At 44.4% G+C, this 14,317-nt stretch overlaps 1 protein-coding gene across 21 annotated transcripts in view; it reads right to left on the bottom strand.

Moving 5' to 3' along the window:
• Window positions 1-14,317, bottom strand: part of Cacna1d (calcium voltage-gated channel subunit alpha1 D) — a 358,933-nt gene that overhangs the window by 64,632 nt on the left and 279,984 nt on the right. For all 21 annotated transcript variants that reach the window (XR_010050123.1, XR_010050124.1, XM_063257272.1 and 18 more), the window contains 7 exons: window positions 13,871-13,991; window positions 10,749-10,863; window positions 10,177-10,246; window positions 8,827-8,893; window positions 7,957-8,104; window positions 5,421-5,550; window positions 2,471-2,530 (listed from right to left, as the gene is read on the bottom strand). Coding sequence is in view for 19 of the 21 variants with exons in the window: in XM_063257272.1 (XP_063113342.1) it covers window positions 2,471-2,530; window positions 5,421-5,550; window positions 7,957-8,104; window positions 8,827-8,893; window positions 10,177-10,246; window positions 10,749-10,863; window positions 13,871-13,991 (711 nt within the window). In the remaining 2 variants the exon portion in view is untranslated. The remainder of the gene's footprint in view (window positions 1-2,470; window positions 2,531-5,420; window positions 5,551-7,956; window positions 8,105-8,826; window positions 8,894-10,176; window positions 10,247-10,748; window positions 10,864-13,870; window positions 13,992-14,317) is intronic.

Raw genomic sequence — 14,317 nt, 5'->3', positions numbered from 1 at the left:
ATGACTATGCTTGTCAGAATGTCAGCACTGCCTGACATCTAGACTTGCTCACAAAGCACTGGCCTAGCCTCGCTGCGGTCTCAGCAGAGGCCAGAGTTCCCCTTAAGCCTTCTGAGTTGAGGCTAGAAGCACCAGAGTCCATCATTCACAAGCTCTCTATGTGCAAAGAAACCTAAGTCCTTTTTCCACATAGGCCAGTTAATACCACTCTTTTAAAACTGATTTTAGCTGATTTTTAACAATCCACTCATTTCAAGAGATGACAGGAGAAGAGAAAGTAGACTTTCAGAGATGGGGAAGGAGATAGAGGGGAGAGGAAGCAGATAAGATGTAATAGGGTTGAAAATAATCAAAATGTGATATATGCACATACTAACATTAAAATAACCTCACTTATTTGCATCACTAATATATACCAACAAAAATCCATTTCAAATGGCTCTGCCAAGCCTTGTTGTTCTCTAGCACACACCATGTGTAGCAAAGAACTGTCACATGATGTCACACCTATGTTAGTCTTGGTATTTCTTGTCACACACGTTGTGCACCTGGAGCACATATTATAAATAAACAAACCAGTGAGTTTTCCAGTGGTGATAGAAAAAGGAAGTTTTCTTCAGAGTAAAAACAGGAAAAAATAGAGAATTTATCATTAAAAAAAAAAAAAAGGTGAGATGGAGGCTCAGATCAGTACAGTCAGAAAAAGGCAGAGCTGGGAAATACTGCCCCAAATCTGATCAAATTGCCAATATTCAACCCTACAAAAGTGCCAAATGCACTGTTTAACCCAATAAATAGCCTTACAAATCTTCCAAGGAATCTATCTGCACACAGATAGACAATTCTTGATGAATTTTAACTTTATGAATTTTTCTTGTTTCAGCGTATTTTTCACTCTAAAATACCTTTAAAATGAACAATGACTTGGAAGATTTAAGTCATGGGGCAAATCTACAGAAATTAAAAAGCAACTACCATTATTCTCTTTCAAATAATTCAAAATCTCATTTCCCTTAAAGCCCAAGTAACTACATACATTTAACAACTTTAAAAAGTGGAAGGTAAAGTAATACCTCAATTAACTAGGAGAATAGGCTAAGCAGGATACTGCCCATTACATCTGAGAAGGAGAAAGCAAATGACAGAGAGAAGAACCTGAGGCAGGAGTAGAGGCTGCCAAGAAGCCTGACACCACATGTGCGTTCTGCAACACGGCCCTCAACGGGACCCCTGTGAGCCACCGGCCCCCTGCACAGCTCTCACTGAGGAAAGGACAGTCAGCCAGATCTGCTGGACTGAAGGCAGGAAAATGAATTTCAACTTCTTGTTAGATGTGAAACAAAGATTCAACCAGATAGTGATTGGTTGGTTTTAACCTTATTTTTCATTAACAACAAAAAGAGGCCACGACTCGGCCACATTAATTACAGATTCTTTTACAGAAGATGTTGTGAAGAGTGCCACATTCCATAGTAGTCCAACACAAAATTCATCTTTTTCCTGAGATGCACACACAAAAAGTTCATAACGGTTGAAAGAAAACTGTGATTCGAAGGTTTGAATGCTTAGCTTCTTCCCACTAGAGACAGTTGCTCCGACAGTTTTTCTGGGCCATGTTCTCCCACAGCTGTAAGGACCCACTCCCAGAGGTTCTTGGCTCTCTGCTGTTGGACTCCAGGCCTCTCAGCACATACGGTAGGAATGAGTTCCCCAGGGGCGGCCTTCACAATCACTACACAAACCGCATGCAGCAATGGCATCTGTGAACTCATGCATGGGCAGTACATTTAGATTGTCCTATCCCAATGTGCCCCCTTCATCTGTGTAAATGTAAGCCCATCCATTAAAACAGATACAAACTAGCTTAACACAATTGGACCCAAGGTATCTTGCAAAGCTTGTTGCAAGAAAATAGTATAGTACTTTACTATTTTAGGCCACTAAATGATACTGCAGTCAGAGAAATAAGGAGCATTCCCTTCAGATGATAAACCGTTTTTCTCTGACTTTGATGTCAGAAAGGGTAGAAGAAAGTTCACTCACAGAGCAGTATCTGATATTAGTGGACAAATTTCAGTACTTTTTTAAAAGAAGAAAGATATAATCCTTCACTGTTATGTGAAGCCAAAGTAGCTCCTACATGCATTCAAAGGTTAAAATGAAGCAGGAAAAAAAAAGGTGAAATGATTACAGGAAAAAATTCTTTGGTTAAAAAAAGTTTAGTTTGATCACAGAAGACAAAAAAAAAAAAAGCCAAAAACACTTCACGCTTCTTTCCTGAGTCTCACACACAGGAGCAGGTCCTTAAACACACCGCTGGGTAGCCTGTTACCTTCAAAATGATCTCAAATGCAAAAGTACCAGTGAAGACATAATCTGCATAACCTAGCATCTGGAAGGTAAACAAAGAATGGCAACTATTATTGCTACAGCTGCTTTAGGTAGTGAAGAGCAATAAAAAAATCATTACCTTCAACAGGATTTCAACAGTAAAGATGGCTGTGAAAGCATAGTCAAAGTAACCCAGTATCTGCAAGGCACAACATGTGGAAATAAGAACAAGGCATCCAGACGGGCTTGCACTGCGCCAGACCCCTGGGAAGAACCCCACTGATGGCCGGAGCCCATTCTCTGAGGTCCCCTGCTGCACTGCTGGGAGGTGGAGACACTCAGAAGGGCCCACCCAGGTGCAGGAACAGCTCCCTTTTCTGACCAGCAAGGACCTTGGGAAGCCTGAGCATCTTTAGCCACTCATCTGCCTGGCTTCCCAGGCTCCCATTCTGGACTGACAGGGCCAATTTAAGGAACAACCTTTCCTCATCAGTATGCTGCATCTACTAAAGTCTTATAAGTCCGGGTAAACTACAGTCATACACATTTTTGATTTTTAACTGTGTTTGTGGCTGAATGAAGTGTGTTGCCATCCAGCTGAGCTGCACGTTGGCAGACCAATGTAAATATAGATGGGCTTGTTTAACAGGCATTCAGTTCCATCGCTGTAAAAAGTAAAGCTTTAAAACACGGTATCAGTGGCATCAAACACAGGCATGTGTCACTTGTATTCCAGTCTATTTATTCAGCAGGCACCCCACCCTCCCTCAATGTGTTGGGCTAGCTCCCTCCACAAGGCATGGCTTCACTTCCCATCTCTTCCCATTCATGGCCCTGCATTTAACACTATTCTTGCCAGATCCTGGTTGTTAGTCTAGCTAGGCCTACTCAAAGAACAGAGTGACTTGGCCTCAAATTTTCAGCCCAGGCTATTCTGTGAGCATTCCTGAAAATATTATTCACTATCCAACAGAGTCTTGTTTACCCTCTTCTGGGTCTCTGCTTCCTATAAGAATCAGAGACAGGGCAGATGGATCAGTAGCCAGAACACTGACCACTCCACCGAGGCCCTTCACAGGGAACTGCTGACCACAGCATGTTCAGCAAAAAAGATGGCAGCCTCAGCTTTCTGAGAAGATGAAACCTGGGGTGCTCATCTTCACAGCAACTTTGCTTTGTGGTTTTAAAAGAACTGGAGACACAGGAGTTGGTAGGACTGTGGAAACCACTCACTTAAAAGCAAGAACTGAGCAGGAAGGAGGGCTACCAGGGGCTAAGAGCCACCAGGTCATGCTGTTTCACAAACGGCAGCCAGTTTAGGGAGGCGCTCTGCTGCTTCTCCACAAAAACACAGGACCTCTGCTTCAGGGCCAGCTCTGCTCAGAAGTGCTCTCTTTTCCTGAACCATTGCTTTCAGGTTTATAAAATCTCCCGAAATGCTTCTGCCTGATTGTGTTTCCTGCCAGGCCCAGGAAGGTATTTTCTAATATACTGTCAGGCCCCTCCACCTTCTTCTTATTCCCTTCTGGACACAGCAGGGCTGTTAATGTTGAAAAATAGTACTGGCAAGCTTAGCTGGTACAAGATTTAAATTGGTCTCTCCTCCTTCAGCTTCTTTTTCGCTAAGCATTCAGCTAAGGTTAAAAGAAAACACTGTAAAGTTTTACAAGTAATACACATAAACACATGTACATCTATTTTAAAGGAGCAGGTCCAATTTTGGGAAAAGTAGCAAGAAAATAAACCCATAAGCATAGTAAAAAAAAGAGACACACAAAGCGCCAGTATAAATTACTTTTTGGTAGCAGGTCTTCTAGTCTAGCTGTTGACGTAGTCTGCCATATAATGTTTTATTCCAAGCATCTTTTCCCTCATGTACTTCAATTTTATGATGGAACTCAATGCCACAGAAGTCATTATTTCACTCAAATAATGGGGAGACCATCCTAAAGATCTCTCAAAAAGAAAATGCTAATCTGTGAGGACAGATTAAGACAGGCTGAAGGCCTTTGCTGTTGCCTTATCTATGCCGACACATGCAGTGGAGGAAAGGGCTTTTCATGTGCTGTTGGAGTACACAGTTTATCACTCAGACGGGGTTGGCCAGGCACCGGAAAACGGGAAAAACATTATGGGACCTCGCTGTCACAACAGAAAGTTGGGTGCACTCACCTGCCCCTCTTAATCCTAAAATTGCCAGTGACTGATGGCCTTGTACATTTGCTGGCCCCCTTTCTGAGGGCAGGAGGGAGCTTCCTGGTAATAACCTAAGACTGCACTGGAGTGCCTAGGCCCGGCAGCCAAGGGGTATGGCAATCCTCTGAAGCTGTCTGCTTTGGCTGTCTTGCTGCAGGATGCACTGAACTAAGACAGACTTCTGAAGCCATAGGTAATAGGTACGGCTTTCTTTCCAGCACAGATGCACCAGAGGACACTATCCTTGATCTAGCAAACTGATGAATAATAGAAAGCCTAGGTCTCCTACTTGTTTCCTTAGTGTAACAGCCTATGCCACAACAAACCCCAAGTCCCTCATCTCTACAGATTCTCAGTGCTGCGACCCCATCATCTTTGTGACTTACATTTCTCCTCATTCACCAGGCCAGGCAGCTTTGTGTATTTATCTAGACACAAGGCAGCAATCTTTCCCTATAGCTCTAAAGAAGAGCTCCTGGGCTTGCTGCATACCTGGACTCGGTTTCACCTTCTTTCTGCTCTATGCTCCCTGGAGGCCTAAATCTCAAAATAGGTGTAACTGTGCTTCTGATAGGGAGAGAGGAAGAGCAACCAAAATGTCAGCAGCAAGGAGCAGAGAGGAGAAGCTATGTCCCTGCATACATTATAAGTTACTGCCGAGGATTTTAAATGAAGTCCAAAATAAATAATTCTATTGCAACTTGCCCAGATAAAACAAGATCTCTGGCACTCACAATCTGGAAACGTGAAGATTTCCAAATGAGCTAGAGGTCTGCCCTAGCTCTAGCTGGGAGGGCCCTGCAGACCCTCTTCTCCAGGAGGCCTCTGTCCAGCAGAGGCCAGTGCTGACCTTGGAGGGAGCCCCACCCACCTCCTCTGTCTCTGAGGCTTACAGTGTTCCGGAAGGAGTGGCTGCGGATGGGATCCTCGGCGGCCAGTGCGGCACTACTCAGCATGATGAAGACGAGGATGAGGTTGGTGAAGATGTGGTGGTTAATGAGCTTGTGGCAGCCCACACGGATCCTGTGGAGAAAAGCTGCTGCATGGACACAGCCCAGACAAGGGTCCGAGTGTGTTGGGCCCCCGCAGGGCAAGACCCCGCAGGGAGGTCAGTTGTTTGCAAGGCCATGGGTGCCCCCCAACCAGGCAGATCGGAGTGATGCCACCATTTCCTCCACAAAGCCCACCACCAGGAGGCCCTGTGGACCCACAGAGTGACCAGCTGTGGGTCAGAAGCTGCACAGACACTGTGTCATCTACTCCTCAGGCAGGGGAAGCTGCTGCCCATCAGAGGAGGGGGAAACTGAGGTTTATGAATATGAAAGAACTTAAAGGTGACAGAGTGTCTAAGGACTGGGGTGGATTTGCAGCCTAGATCTGTTTGACACTGAAATTTTTCCATTACAACATGATGCCTGAGAGTTTATCATCCTTTCCTTAAGAAGGGGACTGTCAAACTGAATTTGGCCTGATTGTGACTCTATACCTTGAATCCCTACCTAACCAGCTATGACCTAACTTAGTAAGCAAACTAACTGGGACTCAATCTTTGGAGGAGCTCAAATAACAAACAGCTTAGTCTCTGTGAACCACAGCAGGTGGCACAGGCCACGCTATTGCCTAGAAGCTGTCTCTGTCCCTGACTTCCGTTTCCTGCCCATAAATGTTGTGGGCCCATACTGTACATCCTCACTCTCTGAACCTTTTACCATGCTTAGGACCACCTGACTTGTGAATCACTCCTTGTTCATACTTTGCCAAAATTAATTTGTCTAAAGTTCTTATTTAAACACAGAGAATGGATAAATTCCTTTCTCATACTGCAAGGTGGGTGCGGCATGTATGAAAACAGGAACCACAGTTAAGTGAGGGTCAGTGAGATCTCCTACTGCCCACAGATTTCGTTAACATGTTGAATGTTAGAGCTGCTGCACAGCATGCAATCCTTAGGGAATTGAGCTACATTACCACTGGTAACATGCAAGGGTCTCCTTGCACCATGTGATGCAGATCTCACAGCATCCTGGGAAGCTGTGTCCAGTACTCCTGGGGCTGCATCCTACCAGTGGCTCCCTGGGTCACTAGAATCTCTCCTGCTGCCCCTGAGGTGCCATGGGGAAGGGCAGTCAGTGACTGTCCTTATCGTCAATATTTGACTTTAGGATTTAAAAGGGCTTTTGTTTTGTTGTTGCTGTTTTGTTCTGCCTATAGAATAGAGTTTTTCTTTTGAACATATTCTTCTCATCTTTAAAGCTGGTATCAACTTTGTAAGAAGATTCAGTTCTGTTCATGGCTGCTCAATGCTAAATGCCTTCTGGAGGCCTTACAAGTTATTACTAGAGTCTGCGGAGACCTTCCAATGAGGACTGGTGCTTGTGACTTTGGGGGACAAGTCCATCCATTCTTTCAACATCTATATACTTGGTGAACTGCAGGTTTCAAGAACATTAATCCAATAACTCTTTTTCTTTCTTTGTTTTTTTGTACTGAATTCACAACCTTGCGCTTGCCAGGCAGGCACTTATGCCGCTAAGCTAAATCCCCAGTCCACCTTTCTCTGTTTGTTTTTGTTTTGTTTTAAGGACATCCAAACAATGATAAGCTACAAAAATGATCATCAGATAGTCATGTCTCAAGGACTCCAACATTTGGCTTCAGACCTGGATCTCTCTGGGTCCTGCAAATTATACAATATTCTCCCTGACAGCCAAGAACTACTTTTGCAATTCAGAAACCTCTCCAGGAGCCACTAATTCCTTTGGTGGCTCACTTAATCTCACATGATTAAGACCCAGAACCCAGTTAATAAATGTACTTCTTCCACTTACAGTACTCGTGAGTCATTACTGTGTTCCTTACCACTTTACCATGAGAAATGCTATGTCTCCTGGGGTATATCACAGAACTTACAACCTAAAAAATACCACTTCAGTATCACTTTGTCATCATAAAACTTCACAGGCAAAAAAGATCCCCTAAGTGGATCTGACTATAGGGTGCCATGTAAAAGCTGATCATGAAACGCACATCCAGCAAAGCAGCTTAGGATCCACTCATTAAGAAAGTGTCCAAGGCATGACCAAGCACACAACACCAAGGCAGTGGCTTCCAACTCGGTGGGGTATCTTGGTGGTCACAGATATTCCTCCACTGCTGTTCCTATGTAGGGGTTGTGGGAGGAGGAAAATCTAGAACAGCACTCCCCTAAGGACCTGGCCACATGCCCACAGGCACAGAAAGGCTGATGGTGGAAGGCAGGAATAGGCCTGAGGGGAGACAGAAGGGCTTGGTGGAGTGGTACACAGGGAACAATTGGGTTCAGAAGCACACTGTGCCCCGCTTCCTCTCACTCCAGCCCAGCCACCCACAGGCAACCTACAGGGTCACCTCAGACAGGCAGCAGTGATAGGGGTAGAAAGGAGTATTTACGGGTTGGTCTTGCTAAGAATGAAGAAAGCGCTCCCTTCAGGGATGGGGGCGATTTTCTCCTTCATGTTCAACTCTGAGATTCTACGAGGACGAGGACCAGCAGGAACTTCAGGTTCATCCTCCTCCTCCTCTTCTTCCTCTTCACCTACTTTAAATGAAACAATTTTCTTACAGATGAAATAAGGACAACATGTGTGTTTTAATTATTATCCTCGTTTACTTAAACTTGAACATCAGCTTCCAGCTTACACTAATCAAAACCTTCCTAGACTCTTTAAAACAGTTTCAGTCTGGGGACAAGGTGGCAAGGATGCACCCCTGTCTAAGGAGTGCATTTAGCTGCAGGCACGACAAGGTACCATCTGTACACAGACAAGGTGGGAGCGGTGAAGGTCTCACTGCCATTCTCCCACCACCTGTTTGTTTCCCCAGTTACCTCCTTGCTTAACTCTAATCTCAAAATTTGTATGTGGGACTTCGAGTCACAGACAAGCAGTCCCTGGGTCTGTCAATCCCACAGTCCCACTTCATTAGCCAATAAAAACGTCCATCAAATGTGCAAGTATCAGGTGAGTGTTAACAATTAGTTTCCTAGAGAGGCTTCCCAGCAACAGGTGGGCCCATCCTGTTCCACCCACACTTTCCCTCCCCATCACCTGGAATTTGAGTTATATATACTTTCTGGACCATAGGAAAAAATGGAGCTAATTGGTCCATATAGCAACTGGCCCAGGGGCCATGGTGGCTTCAGTAGCCCAGCATGACCCCAGTTGGGTCAGCCAGCCACAGAGTCAGCAGCAAGTCACAAAGTGGTAGCAAAGCCACATTATTCATGAGCTGAGAGCCCATCTCTGGCCATCACCACCATACCCGGAACATCACAAGGTGGGTAAGGGTCCTTGTCTTCATCCTCTTCTCGATAGTCATCAATTGTAACCTAAAAAATAGAGACATCTTTGCAGGAGGGAGAGGCTGACTTGTACACACTTCAGAAAGCCAAAGTGAAGGGCCAACCTGCCCTTAGCACTGAGCAGGAAATTCCCCTCCCAAGTGTGTGAGGAGGAGGGACAGGCAGACAGTGACTCTGCTTCAGACAGAAGGCCCAAGGGCAACAGGAGATACAACACTGACTCAGGCAGGACTACTGGGCACAGCCCACTCATCTGCCCTTGTGCTCTCCCAGGGAATCACACACACTACGTGATAACCACAGTAACATTCCTGCTTCCCCCTAGACTGAGGCTGGGACTTTGTTGATCTTCATTCCTAAACTCCTAGTTTCTGACATGTGATCACCTCTCAGTATTTATTACCTTGACGTCCAACAAATGAATGAAATGCTGTCATAGGTGGGGTGCAGTCTGTCATAATTTAGATCTAGCATGTCCCTCTAAAGCAGTGGTGATGGACATTACAGAGGTGTGAATGACACAAATAGCCACTGCGGCTTGCATGCTGCAAGTTCCCCACCACTGCCCTAGAGCCTTGTGTGTGGAGAGGTGGGGCTTCTGGAAGAGGACTGCACCATGGGGCCGCTCTGGATTCACCAGTGGTCCAGCCACTCATGAGTTCAGTGAGTAAGTGTAATGCTAGGAGATGAAGTGTTCACAAGAGGTGGGTCCCCAGGGTCCTGCTGTAAGGGTGTGACTCCCTCCCTGGCTCCTCCCTTCTCTCTTTGTTTCCTGGCTACCAGATTTAAGCAGCTTCCTCATGGACTGCTGACCATGGACTGAAGTTTCTGCGACTGTGAGCCAAAATAACCTCTCTTCCTTTAAGCTGTGGGTGTCAGGGACTGTGTCTCAACAACAAGGAAGTGATAAAGACAGTGTACCCTGAGACTTCCCAGACCACTTGATCCTGGGGTCACCTCTGGAACAGACATCTACTAAAAATTTTGATTTTAATACCATTCAGAAGATGCTAACATGATCTTTACCACAGGTCAAGATCTGACAACACAACTCTAATACGATCAAATTAAATGGCTAAACTGGTCAAACAGTTATCATCTTGCTTCTCTGCTAAAATGAGGGTTAACAGCCAACTCTCCAATGAAATCCAATCAGAATATCCCTGGGAAGCCAGCAGCTACAGGATATGCTCTACTTTCTATACAAAAATATTTTTTAAAAACGCCAGTTCCACAGTGTAAGTGGCATATCTATAGAGATACCAACAGAATCACTTTGAAACAGAGAAAGGTTATTTCAGAAGAAATACCTTGTTGTCACTGTTGGCTATTTGGTTGACTTCAGGTTTGTTGTTCTTTTTATTTTCTAGGCTCTCTTTTCTGAAGAGAAAAGAATACAAGAAACCAAGTAACCATATGACTACATATAAAAGTGCTAATCAAGATTCTGAATCAGCAGAGCCCCAATGAGGATGGGACTTAATTGGGAACAACACTAACAGCAAAAGCACAGCACAATCCAAACTCAGAGCTTCCTGTTCATCTAATGCAATGGATTCATTAAACAGATCACCTTATTAAAATTCTCATCCAAGAGCTAATCAGCATTGAATGCATCATTTATTTTATGACACCAAAACGAACTGCAGTGATTCTTTAAGCACGTCCATTCTCAGCTATGGGGCTGAGAGCCAAGGGTCTGGCTTCAGTCCAAGAGTCCCTCCCTCTTTGGTGCGTACCACATGGTCACCCACAATCACTGCAAAGCAGCAATATGAGACTGCAGCTCCTGAGAAGCACTCCTGAGGGCACACCAGGTCTCCTGGGCCACTGGGCTCCTTCTGCACCTCTGGGAAAATACTGCAGGTGGAAATAGGGTTACCTGGCAATCTTTTTCCTTTCTTTTTCTTCGGCTTCTTCTTTTTGGGCAGTGTTCAAACTTTCAGCATCAGCCAAGTTGTCTACAGCAATGGCCAAGAAGACATTCAGTAGAATATCTAATTTGAAAACTTTAAGGGAACAACACATTTCTGAACATAATTATGTCGGGTTCACAATGGAAATGTCACACTCCTCTGTGTTCTGGGAGGTTGGTGGCAGATGACTGTCCTTGTAAAAGTAGAGGACTAAAGCCCTGCTTTAAAACGAAACAAAGTAAAACAAAACAAAACCCAACACAACACCCAGAAACCTGTGTAAGACTGAAAAGAGGTGAAAGTAATATTCACTGAAAACCTGTAAATGGCAACATTTCTTGCTTGTGTGTTTCAATACATCTATAAATCTATGGCTGACAGACACTGTACGCAGCAATCTATGCACACATATGGTAGAATTAAAAAGTACTCTGTGTTTGCTTTGTTTTGTTTTAGACACATACCACAAAACACAGACTCAGGCTATGCTTTTCAAACCTGACTCCCTCAGAGGCCACATATTATTCAATGATGATCCTGTCACATAAAACAGTATCAGACATTTTCTTCCTAAATAGCCTTCAAGGCCTGTGATTCATTTCTTCCCTCTACAAACACTGACTGAAGAGAACCTCCTGTGAGATGGTGCTATCTTCTCAACAATCCAATCATGACTAGACCTTTGATTACTATGGCTGGAACTATTTTTACAAATAGTAGAGGGTTAAGTGAACAAGTTTTCAGGTTTCTTTTGGCTGTCTCTATGACATATGTGTGTTTTCCTTAAAAATTTTTAAAAGCATCTTGATGAAGCTTCTCAAATTAGGAGATGGCTGTTTCTTATGCAACTGCATTAAGAATAGTTTTGAAATATACAGGGGTCAGAGGTGAATAAATGAGAAGACCTCATGCTACGATGAAATCTCTCTCTTTGACATGCAGCCACCTGTAGGCAGAATTATGGGAGGCCAGAGTTCCTGAGACAAAAGCTGCAAACATCCTGGGCAATATGAATCTCAAGCGGGGTGCTGAACAGACAAACCTAACAGGGGATTAAGAGTGAGATCTCTGGGGAGGGGGGTATTGCACTTGACTAATTCTATTCAAGACTCTAAAGAGGACAGAAACATGAGTAAATTATATTAAGACTTTCAAATTGCCTTTGACATGCTGTGCTAATTTTTAACTGAACCTGCAATGAGATGAGCTGAAGGAAACAATTTCCTGGGTTATGGAAATGGCTAGGTTACTCATTTTAAGGACACATCTGTCGGGCATGAGTTAATGATGGCTTAGATCAGAGTCACTATGTACCTGTCAACAAAGAAATAACCACCTCTCTAGCCCCGCAGTGATACTGAACTTTTGGTAGTGGAAGAAATAATGGACAAATAAATCACAGGAAAGTCTTATAACAGATCATTTCCAAGAGCAAAAACCCATCATATACCTTTGGGGGCATTATCCAGGCCCTCCTCAACCTCAGTGTGCTCTGGAATTCATTCAAAAACCTCTACAAAGCAGCTCTGATGTGCCAGGCCCTGTTCTAGGTACACAGGACCCAGTGGGGAAACATGACAAAGTGGAGCCTCTATTCTAGATGGGGACACAGAATATAAACAACTCCTTAGGTATCTTAGATAGTGACAAGAGCTACCGATAAAGTCAACATGGAACTCAAGAGAAGTAGCTGGGGGAACACTTCTCTGCAAGTTTGTGGCCCAAACAGTTGATCAGGAACAGAGAGAAAGAGAAAATCTTGACCACTCATTTAAGAAACATTCAACAAAAGCCACCTATGTGCAGGATCCTGTCCCATCCTAAGAAATGTGACTGTGACAAGGAGGATTCTTGACACAAGAAGCTATCATCTAGCATTGGAGACAGGGAAGTTAGAGATGGGAAAAAAACCTGATGAGCTCAGTGGCTTCTAGGCAAGACACACAGCAGAGGTGGCTTCCTGGAGAACTAGAATTGACTCAATCAGAAATGAGTCAAGAGATTAGCAGAATGTATACTTGCTGAGATGAGGGTTTTCACAGAAATCTCATGGCGTAAGAGATCGGTCTTCAGGAATACAGAGCAGCTTTGTACTAGGCTGTCCATACTCAAAAAATTCACCAAAGAAGATTACAGGGAAAACAGCTAGAGGAATCTGAGACTCTTGAATTAGAACTCTTTCAATTGGAAAGGTAAAACAAAGAGAGAATCTTCCTAAGTTTCAAGAATTGCTCATTCATCCCAACATTTATTAAGGTGCTTTGCATGCCATACTGCATGCTAGGTGGGGAGTGCCTGCACTCTTGGTCCTAATACAAAATAAATAAAACCAAAGATAATAGGATCATGAAAAATCTGACCAAGGTAAATAAATAGACCTGATGGCCAAGATCAGAAGTCTTGAATTAACGAGTGCTCTCAGCAGGGAAGAAGAGTAAAACAAGTCAGAAAAGTTACACGGAAGGATATAAAAGTTAGAAGGTGGATGTAAGAGTTGGCAAAGTAAAATTAGCTTCATGGGAGTGCAGAGCAGGTTATTGAAGATGTCTTCATATTGGCCATGAAGTGAGAAAGATGCAGTCCTTACCTTAAGTGGCCTTAAGTGACAAAGTCCTGGCCTTCAGTGACAAAGATGCAGTCCTTACCTTTCAACGACACCTGCCTTTGCCCGAAGCTACTCCTGAGGACCTGTCACTTCATGCATGGGAGGCACGATGCCAAGCAGAATGACTGGTACACATATGCTGTCTCCCCAGCAGCCTGCACATCTCAAAGCCTGCCAGGCCTCGGGTTATACTATGCTGCCCCCAGGACAGTCCCACGGAAGGAAGGAAGGAAGGAAGGAAGGAAGGAAGGAAGGAAGGAAGGAAGGAAGGAAGGAAGGAAGGAAGGAAGGAAGGAAGGAAGGAAGGAAGGAAGGAAGGAAGGGAGGGGGGAGGGAGGGAGGGAGGGACTGTGTTGAGCTACTGAGATAAAAGCATTCCCCTCCTACCACCATTCCCACAGGGGAAATCAGCGAGACAAAAACCAAGACAACGACAATAATGACAACAATGACGACGAAGCCCCTGGTGGACCCAAAGGATACAGTTACCACAGATGAAGAGGATGATGAAGTAGATGCAGACAATCATTCCTGAAGAGGACGGGCCTCCGTATGCCATGATGCCATCGTACATCACAGCGTTCCAGTCTTCGCCAGTCAGAATCTAAGATGCCGAAACCACCATCAGACAGCAGGAAGAGTCACAGCTCACAGCTGCTCCCTGACAGCACCTCAGGGCTCCCTACATCTGGTGTAGGTTACTTCTCCCACACCAGTTAGCGCTGAGTAAATTCAGTGTTATCCCGCAGAACTTTCAAAACATTATTTTGAATTACATAAATAGATGAGTTAATTCTTCTAGTAAAAAAAATCTTTGCACTTTTTTACAACACCCTAGCCCAGTTTTTGTCCCCTCCCCAGGGTGCACAATGCTGGCATGTGTCTCACTGGGACGTTACATGCATATATGCACGTCTCAAGAGAAGAGGC

This window comes from Cavia porcellus, unplaced genomic scaffold, assembly GCF_034190915.1.
Source record: "Cavia porcellus strain 051 isolate PalLab524CR breed Dunkin Hartley unplaced genomic scaffold, mCavPor4.1 scaffold_10, whole genome shotgun sequence".
Lineage (NCBI taxonomy): Eukaryota > Metazoa > Chordata > Mammalia > Rodentia > Caviidae > Cavia > Cavia porcellus.
The sequence above is the reverse complement of the archived record's forward strand: the minus strand, read 5'-3'. Positions and strand labels throughout refer to the sequence as shown.